The following is a 21,147-nucleotide window of genomic DNA, read 5'->3' as shown; positions in this document are numbered from 1 at the left end:
TTAGAACCATTGCCACTGTAGCTGCTTTCACCGCTGGGACAATAATAATCACCATATCCACCTCCAGCATTACGCTCATCACCATTACCACCACTCGTACCACGGCTTTCACCACCAGCATCACCATCACAGTCACCACCATCACCTCAGCTCACCCTGCCGCAGTCCCTAAAGTCATGTCCTCCTTCTCCCTCCTTTTTTTAATTGCTTTTCTTCCTTTTTCCCTCCCTTTCCTTCCTTCTTACCTTTCTTTCCTTCCTCCCTTTCTTTCTTTCCTTCCTCCCTTTCTTTCTTTCCTTCCTCCCTTTCTTTCTTTCCTTCCTCCCTTTCTTTCCTTCCTTCCTCCCTTTCTTTCCTTCCTTCCTTCCTTCCTTCCTTCCCTTCTTTCCTTCTTCCTTTATTTCCTCCCTTCCTTCTATCTTTCCTTCCTCCTTTCTTTCCTTCCTTCATCCCATTCTTTTTCTCCTTCCTTTCTTCCTTCCTCTCCATCCTTCCTTCTTTCTTTCCTTCCTTCCTTCTTTCTTTCTTTCCTTCCCTTCTTCCTCCCATTCATTCCTTCGTCCCTCCCTCCCTACCTTTCCTTCCTCCCTTTCCTTCCCTTCCTCCCTCCCTCCCTTTCCTTCCTTCTTGCCTTCCTCCCTCCCTTTCTTTCCTCCCTTCCATCCCTCCTTCCTTCCCATTTCCTTCCTTCCTCCCTCCCTTTCTTTCCTTCCTTCCTTCCTTTCTTCCGACCTTCCCTCCTCGTCGTCATTGTTCTTACCTTCATCATTGCCCCTTTTATTCACCGCACTAACACAATTCTACACACGCGCCAGGCACACACTCGAACCGCCCCTTCCCTCATCACCGTCCAACCCTGCACCCATTTAATATCCATCTAATATCTTACCCATTAACCACCACCACCACCACCACCAGAACAACAATAATAATAACACTAACAACACTCAAGCCTCCCCAGGTGTTTATTGGTCACCATCACATCACCACCGTCACCACTTCCTTTATGATGCCACCATTCCTTCCCTGACAACCACCACCATCATTACCACCTTCCTCCCCACATCCACCACCACCACAGCACCGCTTTCCGTTACCCGTTACCACCCGCTGGGCCTGATCAGAACCATCACCGCCAGCAGCATCACCACCACCACCACAATCACCGCCTTAATCACCATCAGTAGCAGCAAGAGTATCCGCGCTATAATATAGTCCGTAATACAGAAAGTTTTATTTGTATTGCTTTATCATTGTTTTTCATGATTGTTAATATATTCAGTGAGGATTTTTTATTATTATTATTATTATTATTATTACTTCTATTGATGGTGACGAGGTTGTTCAAATAGGTTATTCACAGCCATTTAATTTACCATTTACTGAGTTATTTACGTCTACTGCGCCTAGATTAAGAAAAGTTACTGCAAGGCGAAAGTAAGGACTTTAGAATTAGAGATGACTGCAGGTTCTGCAGCAAAATGAGAATCATAAACAAAAGCATACCCGTCATTTGTAAATATTATTGAAAAAACCCGGATCATGTCTTCCTTAGGAATGTAACGAAATTAATACCAAAAAGAAATTGAGAGAAAGAAGAAAAATTCTGCAGCCGCAGTTTCAATGCAGCAGCAGCAGCAGCCAACAAGATAAAAAAAAATGCGGAAATGAGACGAGACTTTCACTTAACACCCTCGCGCGGCGCTCCACCTTCCTTCCCTGGCAGGCCAGCGCCTTAAAGCGGAAGGCGAGACAAGCGGAGGGTGTACTGGGGCATGTAAGCGTTCCTCGTCCTGACTTTAGTGCAGGCGAGACGTAATGAGAGCGGGAGGTGGAAAGAGGGAGGGAGGAGAGGGATGGTCCAAGGTAGCTATGTGGAGATGGACAAGGAGGCAGGAGGGGAAAGAGGGGGAGAAGAGAGAAAGGACACGGTCGTATGTGAAGAGGGAGAGGAGAAAGGAATATGGATTGAGGGACCGAGGGAGGGGAGGAGGAAGAGAAGACCAGCTCGTAGTTGTGGAAGGATTCTACAGGAAGAGGCGGGGGGGAGGGGGGAGACTAGGTATGTGGGACCGCGGAAAGGAGAGGCGAACAGAAAATGCTTCCACGGCAATAAAGAGAATGAAGTGGCTATATAGGTGTGTGTGTGTTGAGAGAGAGAGAGAGAGAGAGAGAGAGAGAGAGAGAGAGAGAGAGAGAGAGAGAGAGAGAGAGAGAGAGAGAGAGAGAGAGAGAGAGAGAATGACAAACAGATCAACTAATAAGGGCAAACACGAACAGAAGACAAACAAGGGCAGACAAAAAAATGTAAACTAAACTAGTGAAAGAGGTTAATGTTTTCGTAGAGTGATACAGAAACGGAAACTAAAACTTGAATGAAAAGAAAAAAAAAACGCCTCTGCACTAACAATAGCAGCATAAAAATTCACCTTTTAATTTTCCATCTGGGAGTTGCACGCCCCACCGACCCGCTCTCCTGACCTTGCGCCAGGTATTGTTCACTGCAGCAGATGACTTATTCATAGAAATTCTATTGAATGTCCTCACCCACGTAATCTCGATCACCAGGACCATTTTCGGAGAGAGGATGTGGTCTCGGTGCAGCGTGCCGTCACGATCGCCTTGAACGTCTTATCGTGGATCGTCTTTCGGGTGTCCCAGTAATTCACGTCCCCCCCCCCTGTTTGGCCCGCCGCCTCGCTGGGGCCTGCTGAAGACAGACCGTCGCCACCAGGGTACGAACGTCGGCTTCTGAACATGATTATGGATTTTCTTTTTTTTCTGTTCGTGGATTCATCGGCTCCTAAGTGGCGCAGCGGAGCCAACTTCCTCAATGTCGAAGAAAAATGATGCCGCTCAAGAGCATTGTTTCGAGAGGCGTCCAACGACGGCGCTTCCTGGTGCCTCGAGGGCCCAGAGTGGCGGGCGGCCCCTGCTGACACGTGCCGCGCCGAGGAAATTATCGGAGAAATTGAAAGAAATATCAACCTTAAAATAATGTTTTGTGAAGACTTCCGAGAATTCCCTGGCTAAGCGCCCATTGGTCGTTGGAGGGTTAAATGATGGGGGATCCTTGCCGCGGCCAGGCCCTGAGCCTTGGGACTGTCGCCGTCATGTTATATAATAACGGTGACAATAACAAAGTCGGGGGTGGACCACTTCCCTATTACCCTTAATATAATAAATGGCCCCTTCACTTACCCAGTCACCTCGAACTCGTATAAGAGCTTATTACACTCTCACCGTTACCCCCGTTCATCTCCGATCTGCATTCAGACCCCGCGGACCGCAGGACTCGCGGTTATCCATGCCAGTAATCATAGTTTTCTCCTACAGTGGTAGGTTATGACATCACGCCATTGTCGCTCCGTTATGGCAAGCCTGTTGTTGTGCACGTTGACTTTTCGGATGTGCGCCTACACCTTAACTCCGGCCAACATGCATCGCTCAGCAGGAGAGGAGGGAGGTTGAATGCAGGTGAGTGAAGCGGCCTCGACCCACTTCACTCACTCTCTGCACTTGATACTAGCGAAGGCGTGAACAAATAATATGCTAGAAGATAAGGAAAGAGATACCACACACACTCCAGCGTCACCAGTCTCGCTCAGTGGCAGGAACCTTCCAATATATACTCCCGGGAACTGCGTCGTGGGTCAGTTATAGGAAACCCTCTACGGCCCCTTCGACTGAGTCAGGACTCAGGTGGAGCCCTCAGCACCCCCACCCCTCCCCTCTCATCACCTCCATCACCATCATCTGTCCCCTTGTGACCGTCATTGAGTGAGTAGCGCCTTTGTGTTTCAATTGCCCAGTCGTGTTTTGTTTGCTTGCCCGTAGTTACCTTACAGCCGGGAAGAGTGGCGTCGTCCAAGTCCTTGAGGCTGCGTTGCTTCGAATCGCACGTTCAGGAGTGTGTTTACCAATGTTAATATAACGATTACTCTATAGACATTGGTGTTTACGACGGGTCCCCTGCACTTGTTTAGCGAGATTAACGAATGCCCGCTTTCGGAATAACAAGTATACAAGGAACTGTATAAACCTGAGATGAATCTAAATATAAAGTGTTTGGGTGTTATTCAGTTGCTCGTAGAATAAACTGATTAAAAAATCTTGGGTTTGGTGACTTGGGACGGAGGATAAAAGTTAAACCTTCATGAATAAACACACGTTCACGTAACTTCGAGTGCACACTGAACACAGTTGTAAACCCGCTCTTACCATTTAATATATTCAGTATTAAGGCGAACAACCAAAAGTAAAGCTCCTCCACCATAGCCACTGATGGAGTGGGGCGGTCTCCCCCACTTGGCTTCCTCCTGAGGTCATGTGCCCTCAGCAGGAAGGGAAGGACAACCTACTCCATCAGCCGCCATCCTGTATAGGTACTGGTGAGCGGCGCGCACTGCACACAAGTCACTCCATTGCCACAACGAGGAACATTTCTGGTGGCGATGGAGACTCGTGATGCATCTTATCAATGAGAAAAATGTCTGGAACGTTACATAACTCACAGCATCAGCCGTGAAATACAAAAGTGCATGCCCACCAAAACACAGCAACACCCTCACGTACATCATGGATTTTTCTATCTCGCCGAAAATCATGAGAGCTGAGTGTATAAAGAAGCAAGAGTAGGAAAGGCGGAGAGAGCTCTCATTGCAAGACTCTCTGGGACAAGCATTGGGATGTCGTTCACGTGGCAGGAAGGGTGCTGCTGACGTCATGCCGAGAATAATTTTGAAGCTAATCAATATGCGGCTGTGGGTCGTGAAGGAGCCGCGGGAGGACGACGGCACGGAGACACGATCAATTTTTCGGCAGCGGGACCGAGTCGTTGGGAGGAGGCGGTGCACCGGGCGGCCTGAGAGGGACGAGGAGGCGAGTGGGATGTGTGGCGGTCCAGGGTGGAGAGACAAGTCTACCGTAAAGGGATTCTGTGCATAGGTCAGAGAGAGCAAGAGAAAGACGAGGAGAGAGAGAGAGAGAGAGAGAGAGAAAAAAAAAAAAACGAGTACATTTACGTAAGGGAGACTTTGTAACATATAGGGAATATACAAATATAATACTAGCCAGCATGATGACAATAACAATGATTTTTTAAAGGTGAATGAAGTCACTTAATATCCTGCGGCCTTCGAAACTCCAAAACGGACTCGGACAACATCCATCTACAGGCAGCAGATCAGTTTCTCCAATTTCAATGCGGGGAACGTGACTGTCTTTAGGTTGCCACTATTGTATTGATGGTGCTGTTATGGTGTATATAGTGATGGTGTATTGTGTCGGTCCCTGAGACATGCCCGGCCGTCAGGTCTGGTTCATTGCGATTCATAACGCCTTCTATGGCCATGCAGGGCAGCATATGTATACTGCTGCCTGTCTAGCTCTTCCTGGCATCTGTCCTCGAGCACCTGTGTGTGTAGCCTTACGTAAGATGCGAAGGTCTAGGGAGAGGCTGGTGTCCCCCTGAGACTGGAGTGGTTGACGCAGTTGTAGGTTCTTAATAAAAGGCAGCCAACCAAAGCTTAACACGTCCCAGGCGCTAAGTACTAACATACGTGCTTTTTTTCTTCCTTTTCCTCTTTACTCATTTTCACTTCAATGACGGGCAGTTCAGACTATACCGAAAGCCTAACGTAAGTACTTATCGAGTTTCACCAGGTATGGGCAGCTCTACTTTACAGTTAAGGCCACATCCTGCCGTCACGTGCCAGCCTTTGGTGGAATGTTAAGTGCATCTCTCAAAGTGTTCGACTGCTGCGTAGTAAAACTCGAACACTTTTAAGGAACTCATGGAAGGCCGAAACCATGAAGAATTAGCCAAAAGTAAGCCAATAACTACTTCCTTTACTGTTGGGATGGAGGGCGCATGACGTGTATGCCCTTCCCAGACACCGCGGCTCCAGTACACTACAGGCCCACCAGGGCGGCGGCCACTTCGGTCACCGCCCGAGGCGAGGGCTATTGTGGCACGGCAGCCGCAGCTCACAAGAGTCCTTGAAGCCGTTCTCAGGGCTACTGCCGCTGGTCAGGAACGCCTTAATAATTTAGAACAACAGTGGCAGAAACCATGGATGCTAAAAAGTGTGAAGGTGGTGTAAGAAAAGGAACACAAATATAACAAGCTTAGAAACTTCGTTGATGTAATACTGACCTCGAAAGTGATATATTTTTTTCATTTTTATTTTTTTCCCAGCTCAGGCTGCCAGTATTCATGGCAAGTCAACGACGTAACAGCGAATATGAGCTGTGGAGTCTCCGCTAGCATGTGTACAGTAATGGAGGTAACAATGATGAAAATAACAAATAGCTAATGATGATGATGATGATAACAACAATAACAGAAGCAGCAGCAGCAGTATCGCGACAGATACACGCCAAGAATTTAAATGGAAGGACGAGTAGTTGTTATCAAACAGGGACTGTCTGACACCCCAGTCGCCACCCATCTACAGACGCATTATTACTTCTCGTCTTGCTCTCCCTCGCCGCATTGCCAACAGGCCCCCGCTCCGCATCCTCCTCCAGTCTTAGCTATAGCTATAGCCGTTAATTTGTAAGTAAAGACCAAAACAGAATAATACATATGGTTCGAAAATTATTAGAAAGAGAAAGTCGTGTTCCGAGCATAAGCCTAATCACTTTTGTGTTGTTCGTCGTGTTAAGTCGTACGTTTTTTTTCACAGCTCGACGAAAAAAAAACTCCCGCAACCTCTCGCCCTACACCGTCGGGGCTTAGCGGTTCTCTTTGGGGACGGCCTAAGGTTGACGATCCATTAAAGGACAGAAGGCAAGGCAGGGGCATAAGGTTCTCTCAACGGGCTGGAGGTGCGAGATGCCTCCTTGAATCACAACCGAGACACTAACCAGCCTGAACCAGTCCGTACGCCTGAGGTCTGTCACCCAAGGCACACCACACCCCCTGCACTCACCCAGCAGGAGGCGGCGGTTCTGATCAGCATCACGGTCACCTCCCCTGTATATAACATGACTTACGCTCAAAAAAAAAAAAAAAAAAAAAAACTAATCCTGTAAGCATGGAGTACGAGAGCTCCTTGCGTCTCATTTCTGCAAACAAATACTCGAAAAAGCGAAGCATTCCCGAAAAGGTAAAATGACTAAAGTGGAAAGGCCTCGCGTGGGGCAGGTGCGTGTAGCGGCAGGGGCGTGGTCCGGCAGGGCAGGGGAACACTGTTCACTGAAATTACAGGTGACTGACCGTGGCCACGCCGGGAACACAGACTTGAAAGATGGCATAATTTTCGCGTCATGTGTTGTTGCTTCAGCCTTTCCCCACCCCTTAAAGAAACACACACACACACACACACACACACACACACACACACACACACACACACACACACACGAACAGGAAGATCACAGCGCTTCCGAAGAAATTTTTCATATGTGAGCTTTCCAAGACCCAACACCACCTTGACAACACACCTGGAAATGGGAGGGGGAAGATATCTATACTTGCCTGAGGGACCGGAGAGAGAGAGAGAGAGAGAGAGAGAGAGAGAGAGAGAGAGAGAGATGAAAGGGGAGTAGAGAGAGTTGGATGGGACTGGACGAAAAGGGGTGAGATGAAAAGGAAATGGAGCCCAGTAAGGGAGTGGGGAGCAAAGAGGCTGAGAATGGGGATACTGTAGCTAAAACGAAGGAACGCTGAAGTGCACCTTGGGAACGCGCCAGGTGACCCGACCCTCCTACACGCACGGGACAAAAAGAGAAGACCTGGAGTGGCTTGGTGCCCGAGAGCAGAGAAAACCGGAGATAGAAGGGAACGCAGAAAAGACGGCGGGGAGGGCTGGAGAGCAGGAGGAAGCTGGGAAAAAGAAACTAAGAGGATCGAGCATGATGGAGAGAAAATTGAGTTACGAGAGTGAGGATTGATGGCAGCGGGGAGAAGAGATACGGAAAAGAGGAAAATGGATAGAAATGAAGGAGGGAATCAAGAAGAATGAAAGATGAGAGGAATGTAGACGCGAGAGAAAACAAGGGAACGATAGCAGCAAAGAAGAAAGGAAAAGATGGATGAGGGAAAGAAAGAAAGGTTAAAGAGAAAATGTCAGGTTGGTGGAGGAGAGGAAAGATGAGAGGAACGGAGGAGAGAATGAGGGAGGAGGGCGGCGGAGAGTATGGACTAAAGATGCAGTAAAGATAATCACGCGCTGTAGGAGAGAGAGAGAGAGAGAAGGGGGGGGGGGGAAATAGGCCTTGAGCAGGAGTGTCCCTGGAGGTGTTAATCAACATGCATACCCAACTCTCTCTCTCTCTCTCTCTCTCTCTCTCTCTCTCTCTCTCTCTCTCTCTCTCTCTCTCTCTCTCTCTCTCTCTTTCCTGTTTCTCCTACACAAGCTATACCCTCTTTTTTCCTTTCCCTTCTGCACTCTTTGTCGCCCACCGCCGCTGCCGTTGCCCCCTCCGTCATTCCGAGCCTTTACCCCGCCCGTCCTTTCCACCCTCTGGCAAGCTTTCAACTCGTAAAGTCTGCAGCCGCCGGAAAGTCAGCGAAGAAATTGGGAATGAAACAGATTTCTTGCGACGGTGTATATTTCATAGCTTGAGGGACTCCGCCAAACGAAAAAGGAACAGCTGGTATTGGGGATGACTGAGTGGTGAGGAGGAAGGGAGAGAGAGGTGTAGGAACAGGAAGTAAAGGGGAGAGAAAGACTGATGGTGATGTGTGGCAAGGAATTATTATACTCTCATCTCTTGGGAAGACTTTGGTGGGCCGCTGCCATGTCTAAGTTGGCTTACTATAAATCACCTTAAGTCTAGAGATGCTGCCGGAGAAAGTTTCTCTCTCTCTCTCTCTCTCTCTCTCTCTCTCTCTCTCTCTCTCTCTCTCTCTCTCTCTCTCTCTCTCTCTCTCTCTCTCTCTCTCTCTCTCTCTCTCTCTCTCCACACATACACACACTCGCGTTCTGAATAGAGGGACACACCAACGTTCCTCAACTCCCTCTTCTTTTCTCAGAAGGACCTCTCTAGTAGCATACTTTTTAAGAGAGAGAGAGAGAGAGAGAGGGGGGGGGGGGGGGATGAAGCAGTGTCTGTGAAATCTAGCAACGAAATATAATAATAACAAAATACAAGCATCATTACATCTGCATATAAAAGCCTGCAAACTTTCCTTCCCTTTTCATCTTCCCGGGATTAAGTTTTGTCATGAAATTTTTATAGTTTTCATGGCCCAGATCTAATTACCTTCCTCCACGTAAGGTCATCTGTTAAGTCACACCTTCGCACGCTGAAGTCTGGTTTGACGCGTTTCATGAGTCATGTGATTGCTGCGGGGCTGTGCCGCACGGGAAAGGGAGGCATGGCGCGGCATAGTGCATAATAACAGTGTGTGTGTGTGTGTGTGTGTAGTAGTAGTAGCCATTAGGAAGGCGACACACACACACACACACACTGTTTTCATGCACCATCCCGACCAAACACCTTGCTGCATTTTAAATATCTATGTTTCGTAAGGTTTCCAACTGCAGCATCCGATACTTCTGTCAATCATTGTCATTCCCTCACACCCCTGTGGTGGGCACGACAGCCTGGCTTCCTGGGCCTCGGGAAATGTGATACAGTAACACACCTTGATCGGAGTGCAAAGCATTACGTGGACGTGCCACTTAACTAAAACATACAGGGGAGAAGGAAACATTTGTTCACAGTCCTACATCGGAAATGTTGTTTCCTGTATTTTTCGACGTCGTTATTGCTCCGTTTATGGTGTTGCATATTCTAGTCGAGTTCTAAGCTGCGAAGATAACCTCTTAACATGTCTCTATGGTAATCAGATGACTCCGAATGACAGTCTCCCGTGCTACTCCACCTACTCCTCACTCGCTCCTCTTCCTCTACTCCCCACCTTCCTCCACCTCCCCCACTCTGATGACAACACCTGGAGCTTTTTTGGAGCACCTGTCTTTACCAAATCCTTGGAAGCCTCTTGGCTGGCCCTGAGTACTTAACAGCAGCCAGCAGGAGAAAGGAGGGCAGCGAGCGGCTGTGTATTTTTAGTTATGCTATATTTTTGCCTTGCCACATATAGCACCAGATCAATCGATGACTCGTTGTGTGTTTGTGTTGTTCTCCAAGCCACGGAGAAAACAATGTTATGCAATTACAATAATTCCTCACACGTCTTGTTTGCTCTTTTGCTCACCTCAACGACGCTAAAAATATACATGCACGACGAGCTTAAAATGGAAAGAAAACAACGCATCAGTATTCCCAAGCTCCGTGCGGGTGTCGTCCACGTCTTGTTGTTTTGTGTGGCGGCCATGAACCTCTGACTCTCTCCACAGTGTCCGTAAATTTGACTGATTCGTATAATGTGTTCTTTATGGGACTATATTTCTTATCATGTGTGACTTACATACTGATAAATGTTTCAACTTGAGGCATTGCCTCCTTTCAGCCCCCTTAACCATAATCTTGCCTCACCCCAGATACGAATGGAAGAGTCCAAGATCCGCGCGTTGGTGGCAGCGGCACGCCAGGTCCTCCTGGAGCAGCCCACCCTCGTCGAGCTGGAGGCACCAGTCAACATTATCGGGGACATTCACGGACAGTTTAACGATCTACTGCGGCACTTCGACAAGCTTGGCTATCCGCCGGACCAAAACTACCTCTTTCTTGGCGACTATGTTGACCGGTGAGTGGCGGCCCAGCGCAGTGTATTATTGTAATGTATGTACAGTGGAATCTATATGGTGTATTTGCAACGCCCATTTAATATATTCCTTTTGCCCACCAGAGGCAAGCAGTCCCTGGAGACCATTTGCCTGGTTCTCGCCTACAAAGTGAAGTACCCAAATAACTTCTTCCTACTCAGAGGCAACCACGAGTGTGCGTCCATCAATAGGTAATATTTCTTCCTGCTCTTGAGTTAGGCCAAGTGTTTGGTATGGGATCTGCTGTTACAATGAAATAGTAGTAATAGTAGTAGCAGCAGCAGTAGTAGTAGTGGTAGTAACGCTTATTTCCGTTCTCTTCAGAATATATGGGTTTTATGACGAGTGCAAGAGGAGATACAACGTTAAGCTGTGGAAGACTTTCACAGACCTCTTCAAATGCTTGCCACTCGGTAAGTGTTATGCATGTGACTGTCGCTGTGGAGACATATTTGTACTACTAATTAATCTGTATATTTTCAGAACTTAATTTTTTACTCTAAACATCAATAATTTAGCTGTGTAATACAGGTACAGGGTGCAATAAAGTAGTTAAATAATAGTAGTGTTTTGTTTTGTTTTTTCACAGCTGCGCTCATCGAGGGCACCATCCTATGTATGCACGGCGGCCTGTCGCCGGACCTTCACAATCTTGAGCAGGTAAACAACTTCCCCACCCCTTGCCCCTCTCTCTTCCCCCACTACCCAACCCTCTAAACTATTTACACGTGTATACTCTCACTGCGCAACTAGCTGCTTTTTTTTTTTTTTTATCTTGACACCGAGTCAAAACAAATATGCTAGTCACTTTTTACCAGTGCCAATATCTGCTTTTATTGCAGTAATTCAATATATAATATACCCTTGAGATACATCTAGGTTAACCATGCCACCTATTGACATAGACTGTTGACTCATCTTCAATTACCTTCCCCCCCCCCCCAGCTGAGGTCGATCGAGAGACCACTCAACGTGCCTGATTCCGGTCTCATATGCGACATACTTTGGGCGGATCCAGAGGAGGTAAGACAAGAGGACCAATTTGTCCCAGACTTATTTAGTAATAAACATTTGAAACATTTAATTATAAGCAGCTTTTCAGGCACATATTGGTTAACTAAGATTGGAACTACAATGTCTTTTTATACATTTATTAACTTGGTGAAAAATTCAATGCATGTGATTGAATATCCCCAGAATTAATGCTCCAGTTAACACCATTCCGTGCTCGTCCTCCCACCCCCTCGACCCGTGCTCATTAGCCCCGTGTCATTTGCCACAGGAAGTGCGAGGCTGGGCGCCAAATGACCGCGGGGTATCATGGACGTTTGGCGGGGACGTGCTCAGAGCCTTCCTGGAGCACCACAACCTAAGCCTAGTCGTACGCGCCCACCAGGTATGCACCCACTTGTAATAAGTTATTTTCTTGTATATATAAACTAACATTTTCAAATTTGGGCCTAGAATCTAATAGTCCCTAACTTCAGTTTATTTCGTAAACCACTGCAAACGGTGAGGGAAGAGAATATCAGGAAAAAAAAGTGTCCAGGAAAACCAGAAAAAAATCTCTCCTTTCCATTCACCCTTTGGTATATCTGGAAGTTAGTATACAGACTCACCTATAGGTCTAATTGCTAATGCATACAGAGTTGTGGAAAGTCATCCACTATGTCCAATATAAAGTAAAAAAAATAATTATAATGTAACAAATAGATTAAAGCCTCTAAATCTTATTCCAAAGTTTATAATGCATCTTTTCTTCTCAGGTGGTTGAAGACGGTTACCAGTTTTTTGAGAAGCGGTCGCTGGTAACACTGTTTAGCGCTGCCAACTACTGTGGTGAATTTGACAATGCCGGGGCTGTGATGGGCGTCAGCGAAGACCTCACTTGCTGGTTCAACATACTACCGGTGAGTATATATTGAACATCTCGCATGGCTTGTAAGTCATGGCAGACAGTCAGGAATAGTAGTAACCACATTTAGTTTGATATAACGACTACAAAGAGAGAAGCTGCAGTAAATGACCAGCAGATAAAATTCCAAAGCAGTGAATGGATAGTGTTAGGCTTCGTATGTAAAGACTGAAAATGGCGAACATACAAGAGTGTTTGAGTATTGGAGCACTTGTCTGACTCACTACTAAAGGGAAATGTGTTTAGGGAATTTTACTCATTCTATGCCTTGAGGGTGCATAAACATTCCCAGCTGACATAAAATCTAATACCTATTTCCCTTCCTCAGCCTGACCGCCGCCGCTCCTACATAAAGAAATGAATACAGCTGATCTGACAAGACATAACTTTGTTTGTGGCTGTTGCTTGTCAAGCTGTGCTGGGCAATGTAACAGTCAATGCCTCCACTTGACAACTCCAGTACAACACCTGAGTGGGAAGCTGGAGTTCATTTATCCTCCAGGTGTTGATTGAATGAACATCTGTTGAAGGGTTCTTTCTTACCAACACCCTGAAATTTTGTTACCTTGGCTACATTCTTAGGTATTTTACAGTAGGAATGCAACTCTGGTTTCGGTAGCCATGGTTGTTATGAAGACAGCACATGCCACCGATCTCCTGAGGACTATGCCTATAACAACTACTGGCACAGTTCTATGATTAGCAGTAACATGAAGGGTCTGTATCCTTCATGATATATTATTTTCAATCCTGGAGGATATCTACATGTGGAGTAAACCAAAGATTTTCTTATAGCTGGTCAGTAATTTAAAAGTCTTAAGGTTTTTTAAACTATTTATATGAACATTCAGGTAGGAGAGAATAAGAAGTGTTCAACCTTTCCAAGAATAGCAAAACATGCTCTAAGGGCCAAGCATAATAGTGAAATTTGAGCTGTGTTGTAGGAGTTCAAATGTTCAACCTTACTAAAGGGCTCCTTGTGTACTTGTACCAATTATTAGTCTAGTTAGTGTTGGTCTCATTCAAAATTACAATTCCCTCAATGATCAAACCAACTCAGTTTGCTCAATTTGTTGTGGTGGGTACTTGTGCATTCTGACCCATGTTTAGTAGGTAACAGTTCACTGACTAAAAGTATCCCTGAATGTGTATGAACCCTTAGGACTGCATAATGTGATGACCTGTATGATGGTAGATAGCATAGATGCCAGTCATTGTCCACTGTGTATTGTATTAAAATCCTAAAACTAGGCAAAAAAAATCTTGTGCTAAATCATAAATTAGAAATTGCATTTATGTGGAGGAATATTGTTAGTATTCAGTAGTAATGAGGAGGAGTGAAAAGTAACTGAAGGAGCAAAAACGAGGGGATGGGGCTACTGAGACAACACCTTGCATTGACCTCCAGCCCAGTTTCCAAAGCCCCCTAAAGATTCCACAGGCATTGATTAACCCCTTCAACACAAGGACACACATGTGCCATTACCATATCCGAGGGCACATACTGCGTCCTGGCTCGCTAATCAATATCTGAGTTATTTATCTCTATATTTATGCTTACATCTCAAAATTATCAATTAATTTATGTTTCTTTATGAGCACCATATATATATATATATATATATATATATATATATATATATATATATATATATATATATATATATATATATATATATATATATATATATATATATATATAATATATGTTTTCATATATAATACATGATTATATTGAGTTTATGGCTGAAAACTTGTTATATTCAATAGCAACATTTGAAATTTAGGCGCGGCAATCCCGGATCGGAGCGAGGCGCTGTTTGGGCCGACCATAGTGAAGGGTTAAATAGGCAATGCCCATGTCATATAATGATTCCACTTAAACATACAGCTTGCACATCAACTTAAGTTCAAGGAAAGTGGCTTTCATAGCCCTTTGAAACCACAGCAGTTAAAACTATTAATGTGCACCTAGCTCAAAGCATTCTTCATACTGCCTTAACTTAGTTGCCTGATGCTAAAACAACTTATTACGTAATAAGTTACGTGATTGTTATCTCTTCCATGGAGCAGTGGGAGTGCAGCTCACCCAGCTGTTCATCCTCCCTTTCAGGCTGGTCAATAGATGAGCACATAGGGAAACAGGAAAGGTAAACTGTAGCAGTAACGGACTTAACACAAACCCATCTCCCGGGGTAATGGGTTCTTCCTACCACAGGGTCAAAGGGCCAATGTGACAGAGATGAGCATTGCAGTCACACACACCTATAGTATGCATTCAACTTTAATATAATTTAAAAAAACTTAATAAAGGTAATCTTAGTCAAACTCTATATTGACTTACACAGTGAAAATCTCAAAAGATTCTTTTCCATATCTATCTATAATGGGAGCATACACTATAACTGAGCATGGCCTCGAAGCTCATCTCCAGCACACCAGCCCTTGAGCCTGTGGTGGGTAAGAACTCATTACCCTGGGACACTGGACTAGTGTGATATTCTAAAGCTTAATAATATAGTCCTCTAGTTACAATGTATGCTACTATTACTGCTTTCACCAGGCCAATAATGTTAGTAACATACTAGGTCAGGAAAGTGTTAACATTTCAAATATCTTGCCACTGATAGAGCATCTGATTGCTTACACAACTTTCTTGCACCTTATACCTGCCCCCCCTCCCCTGCTGCTGTCCTTATGGTTGACCCATCACCCGCACAACACTGTGCAATGTTGTGCAACAGAGCTAACAAGTTCTGTCATGACAGCAACGTAATGCCCCGATGAGGCATTGCACAGATGATTTATGTGGGTCAGGCAGTCCATGTTTGTAAAACTATGACAACAATATAGTTATGAGTGTGGACAGTGTCACTTCTGTTGCATATTCCTACCTTTTATAAATGTTTCATTCAACAGTGATTGCTGTTTCCAGTAAATGGTCTTCCATAATAGCTGCTGCAGGATTATAGTGACATCTGTTATTGTGGGATGCAATTTTGTTGGAGTCAGCTGATCAATTATCCAGGTGGGGGGGGGGCCCCACCACCACCACCACCAACTGGGAGTTGTGTGGCTAACAAGGGAACCCAATACACTGTAGCCCACCCACTTGGTTACCTGTGGAGCTCACACTGTAAGCACTGCCCTCACTAGTCACTACTTTACCAATTTAAAGACCTTCAGTCTGCTATACAAGTGTATTGCTAAATCTAGCAGATGCCAGTTAGCTAGCACATGAGCCAAGCAAGGGTGGAGTGAGTCTATCCAGTTACCTCCACTGTTTAAAAGTTTAAGCTGTCTCACCTGGTATCTGCAAGATCTAGTGGATATTTGTATAGCAGACTGTAGGCCTACAAACTGGTACAGTAGCAACTGTAGTGTGAGCAATGCTTATAGCGTGAGCTCCACAGGCAACTGATGGAATAGAGTGGGTGGGCTGCGGCGCACTGGGTTCACTTGTTAGCCATACAACTCTCGATGGATGGTGGGGTGAGCCAAACCAGACGGTTGATCAGGTGTATGCAACAAAAATGGCATCCCACAATAACAGCTCCCTCACTTTATTCCTGTAGCAGTTATAGGCAACCATTTACCAGAACAGAAATTATAGTTGAGCAGAAATATTTGCAGAAAGTAAGATGAAGCATAGTGACACTGGCTACACTCAACTACATCTTGTATGTTTACAAACAGACACCAACCCCACACAACCCCTCGGCTGGGTGTTACGTTGCCATCTTGACAAAACTTGTTAGCTCCATTGCATAACATTGCATGGCTAATGGGTGAACTGAACACAGGCAACATAAGGGCATGTCACAGGAGCGCTGCTCTTTCATGGCAAGATATTTGATTAATATTTTTTATTTAATGTAAATTTTTATTTACAACCTGCCTGTCAAAACCTAACCCCATCATAACTAAAGTACTATCTGAAATAAAGTTTGCTTTAGCATCAGGCTGCAAAGTTGTGTTAGTCAGTTAAATGAGCATTGAGAAATAAGCCAAAAATCATAACAATTAGATTTGGGAAAAACACTTCCTACTGGTCAATATGGCTTGACCATTAATACCTTCAGAAACTGTCAAGCTGCAAAGGGATGTAAGCCTGTACTCTGATTCCTGCACCACACTCCCCATTCAGGTACATTGCCCCTAATTACCTCCTTTCTTGGCAAAGAAGCAGAGCACAGCCAAGCATCCCTTAGTAGATACAAGTCAGGAATATGCCACAATCGCTCTGATTTCTTTTGGTATTTTCTATCAGTACGAGCATATTTGGGCATGTAGATTTCCACTCTGGAGATGCTCAGTAGATTCTCAGAGATGCTCATTTTGGTACAGAAATATAAAATTTTCCCCAAACATGTGGTTGTGACACCACCTTTATGGTGGAATCTAGATACAGTTCCAGTACTGGAGGCCCTTGTCAGCCTTTCAGTTAAAAAATACAAGGCCAATAAGAGAGAAGCATTTCAATCATAGGTGAACCATCTTGTCGTACAAAATTAAAAGCAATACATTATCACCTATGTCTCAACAAAATTGTAGGGCTTCAAAAATTAGTGGCACAATATCAACATAACTCTACATGCATGATTCAAATACTTAGCTCATTTTCTAAGCCAGAATACATGTGTTACCTGGACAGTCTGCTTACATTCTCAAATAGCTTACTTGACAGTGAAGCCTTTGAAACATTAAAAATGCATTTGAACGTGAAACAAGTCCAAGAGTTTCAAATTCACTTTACTCCCCTCTTAAATACTGCTTCCCTTCTTAAAACAATGTTCGAACTAAGATCTAATATTTAGTTTGCTTGTGAATTGTGATCACTTTCATACTTGACTATACACACCATAGGTCAGCTAAACATTGATCACTTAACATACACCAATTACTTCACTTTGACTCAATCAAAATTGTGCACAGCCAAAATAGGAACTTAATTGCCATTCTCATTTAGGGAGTGGCAAACTAGCCTTGGTAATCCATGCCTTTAATGCCTCTCCACATGGAAGACAAAAGTGAAGTACAGTCAGTAAAACTAAGTACTCAAACAAAATGCAGATGACATGTTCATAGTATTAGTTAAAATACCAACTTTAGTGCATACTATTCATATATCTATTTTGCTTATATAAAAATGACTGGTAAGTTTTGAAAATGTAGAAGGAAAATGTTCATAAGTAGTTAAGGCTGAAGCTCCCTTATTTTGGGATATGGTGATAACATCAACTCATTTTGTAAGTACAAGAAACTAATTATTTATTCACTGCATAATTTTTTAATGTGCACATTCATTCAAGCTCTGAAGCTAAGTTTCATGATTGTTTTCAGCAAATCATGGTATTGTAAGTCACTAAAATAATAAGAGGCACATTACTGTGCAGTTTCCAGTTATGTAACTCAAATAAAATGACAAATTTTGTATCAATTGTTTTTCTTACTAGCCATGTTTTTCAGGTTATGGGCTACTCCACCAGTGAGTGCAGCATCCAGATGATCACAGTTTACTTTTCACAGGTCTCCTGAGGTATCATTTATTGAAAATCTCAAAAGGAAGGATGAACAGCTGGGTGGGCTGCACGCTGGCTGCCCAGGCTAGGATTCAAACCCAGGCCCGCAGATTTGTAGCTAGGCACACGAACCACTGCTCTACATCATTAACCTTTATAAACACAACTCCAAAAAATTATTATAAAATATACTATAAAACTATAAAACTCCATGAAGAAATTGGTTCTCAACTAAGGATTGCATTCAGACAGCAAGCCAGGTAATAGAGAAAACAAGTGAGAACAGAAAACCACTTTGTTTGGCATTCATTGACTATGATAAGGCCTTTGACTGTATGGAAATGAAGCAGCAGTAAGTGCCATTCGTCAACAGGGTATTGTTGAAAAACTGCAAATGAATATGAGAACAGACTAAAGCAGATGACATGATAAGGGCAATTAAAATCAAGAATTGGCAACAATCAGGATTCATATGTGGGAGAGAATACAACAGATGGACAATTAAAATTAATTAAAAAATCAAATAAAAAAATGGCAATGGTCAGGACCTATACAGAAGACGGCTGATGAACCAAAAGACTGGAAAATAACCAATATTAAGAGACCCAAGGGGAGACCACTGACAAATGGCATGAAAATTTAAGGAAAACTAGAGGAACACAACAAACAAATGGAATGGCTTGGGAGAGACCTCCATTCTGCTGTGGCATTCATAAGAGATGGGTTCATTATAACAACAGAGCATGATGCTTTGAGTGATAAGGAACTTTCACCACTAAAACATTTAATTCCAAATACAGTAACTTAACAATAACTTATATAAATATATATACAATATGTACAACATATATATTTGACCACAGCTCAAACAACTTACATTATGACAGCAACCAATTAATGCAGAGGCAATATCCCTACCGAAAATTTTAATTCCAAAATAAATTTAAAGGATTAACAAAACTACCACCTAAGTAGCCTTCAAAAAAGGGAAAACAACAACATTCAGCTTACCGCATCAATAAAGGCATGATATTCCACTTCCACGTCCCTATGATGCACCTGAAAGTAAACTATAGATAAAGGTTAACCAATAAGGTAGGAGTGATGTGCATCAGTGCTTTATCAGTATTTTCATATTGGAAAGCTAACAAACTATTTCCTGCAAAAAAAAATTAAAGCCAGTTAAAAAAAATATTAAAAATGTGATCACGATGTTCCCTGATCAAGCTTTCTGCAACACTAAGGTGAAGACTCAAAAGGCCATGTGATTATTCTGGCAAGTGCTTTTAGCAGAGATAGTTGAGGAAGTCAGTAACTAGAATTCCTGTATCTTAGGAGCTACATCGCTTTTAGTCACCTTTTACAAAATGCAGTGGAATATGGAGACATTGTTAACCCTCATGTCTCAGGGACAAGTGTTATAAAGCTAAGGACCAGAATCAGCATAATGTTGGGTTTATGTGGAGGATTCATGCGAATGGAAAGCGGTGTGCAAAAGAGGATTGGATTCAACTGCTGCACCGCTGCATACTGAAGGTCACAGCTGGTGCATGTCACCCTATCTAAATATAGTCTTGCCTTGTTTTCTGGCACACCAACTCAAAGACCTTAAAGGCATGAGCAAGACACCAATAGGGCATCAGCATGTATGCTTCAAGATCCTGGACAAGCCCATGGAAGTGGCTGATACAGCTGGTGTTAACACCAAATTGCATGATTCAACAAGTGACAGTTTCATATTCATGATTCCAACAGTATGTGTTCGTATTAACAGGTTTGACCAAATATATCATCAAGTCAACAACTTATGTTTCAGTCTTACCTCCCTGCCCTCATCGGGGCAGTAAAGACTGGTGCTTCTACAAAACTAAGTTAACTCCATTTTGCCTCAAACATTGGCTCTAGGCATAATTCAAAAGGGACATTTATTATACCAGTTGTATGCCTCTCCTGATGAGAACGTTGCTACACACCCCCATCAAGCCAGTCAACCCACTCTGACCAAGGAGACTATGACAGTCTTGCTTCAGATGGTGCACTGCGGACCCTTTATCCCATTCATGGTTAATCACGTCATGTGGCATGTTCTTGTTTGTACACCCTCTGGTTCATCACGTCATAAGACATTTGTCAAAAACCTCATTCCCACACAAATAGAATGCCTCTACTGGCCTATTATTAAGTTTGGGGATGTGTAAAGCACCTTTCCTCACACACTCACCACATAAGTGATAGTGTTACATACCCAGCCATGCATAATTGTTTACCATGGCAAGTAGACATCACCACAGAGTACTCTTCAGCAACCAAATTCAGAATGCACTCCTTGATTTCAGTGATGACATGCCAGTCAAAAGATCTTCTTCAAGGTTATCCACATTTTTTATTTATCCATTTGGGCAGTGGATGAACTGATGTGAATAACTCATTTACTGTATTTAATAAATAAACCCGTGGCCAGAGTCCCTCTAAGAAAGAGTACCAAGTCAACCAAAGTTGCGTGAGGAACCACACACTTAGGTTGTCCACTGATGATTCCTGAAAAAAAATCAATCTTGACAATGATAGACACCAAAAGGTGTCAACACAATCATAAATGGTAATTTTTGGCAGTCTATGCTAAATGGTTTAAATATAATGGTTTAATTTTATTTTCATAAATTCTGTACAAAGAAATTACAATACACAATGCCCAGAACACATTTACAACATCCAATAATCTTAACTAGAAAAAAATAAGAACAAATATGTACCATTCCCTTCCCTTTTGAAGATGCTAATGGCGCATGTAGCCTTAAAACATATCAACACGATGATATTGACAAAGCAACTATCCTGTATCTTAAACGAATAATTATCATCTTATGAATCTTACGGATGACTAATCAAGCTACACGGCATCACACACCAGTATTATTTTGTACTAATTATAATTTGGTTTGCAATTTTTAGAAATATAAATATAAACATTAAAATATCAAAACCTCCTCCAAAATTAGACTAGCGGAAAAACGAAAATTTACTTAGA

General features: G+C 43.6%; 2 protein-coding genes across 4 annotated transcripts in view; one reads left to right on the top strand and one right to left on the bottom strand.

Annotated features, from left to right (window-relative positions):
• Nucleotides 1-13,873, top strand: part of LOC127004491 (serine/threonine-protein phosphatase alpha-2 isoform-like) — a 99,385-nt gene extending 85,512 nt beyond the window's left edge. The window contains exons 3-10 of the mRNA XM_050872267.1: nt 10,458-10,663; nt 10,766-10,873; nt 11,007-11,095; nt 11,272-11,342; nt 11,628-11,705; nt 11,965-12,078; nt 12,449-12,592; nt 12,926-13,873. Coding sequence (XP_050728224.1) covers nt 10,458-10,663; nt 10,766-10,873; nt 11,007-11,095; nt 11,272-11,342; nt 11,628-11,705; nt 11,965-12,078; nt 12,449-12,592; nt 12,926-12,958 — 843 coding nt within the window. The 3' untranslated portion in view covers nt 12,959-13,873. The remainder of the gene's footprint in view (nt 1-10,457; nt 10,664-10,765; nt 10,874-11,006; nt 11,096-11,271; nt 11,343-11,627; nt 11,706-11,964; nt 12,079-12,448; nt 12,593-12,925) is intronic.
• Nucleotides 13,874-18,960: 5,087 nt separating this feature from the next.
• The window catches only part of LOC127004489 (mitochondrial-processing peptidase subunit alpha-like), a 13,142-nt gene continuing 10,955 nt past the window's right edge, over nt 18,961-21,147 (bottom strand). The window contains exons 12-13 of one of the 3 annotated variants that reach the window (XM_050872263.1): nt 21,143-21,147; nt 18,961-19,178 (exon numbers count right to left, since the gene is read on the bottom strand). The exon at nt 21,143-21,147 is cut by the window's right edge and continues 148 nt beyond it. In XM_050872263.1, coding sequence (XP_050728220.1) covers nt 19,168-19,178; nt 21,143-21,147 — 16 coding nt within the window. In that variant the 3' untranslated portion in view covers nt 18,961-19,167. Of the gene's footprint in view, nt 19,179-19,199; nt 20,658-20,752 lie in introns of those variants that run through there. The other 2 variants (XM_050872261.1, XM_050872262.1) reach the window with 2 other exon arrangements.

Source organism: Eriocheir sinensis, chromosome 28 (assembly GCF_024679095.1).
Source record: "Eriocheir sinensis breed Jianghai 21 chromosome 28, ASM2467909v1, whole genome shotgun sequence".
NCBI classification, from domain to species: Eukaryota; Metazoa; Arthropoda; class Malacostraca; order Decapoda; family Varunidae; genus Eriocheir; species Eriocheir sinensis.
This window is presented reverse-complemented; position numbering and strand designations above follow the sequence as displayed.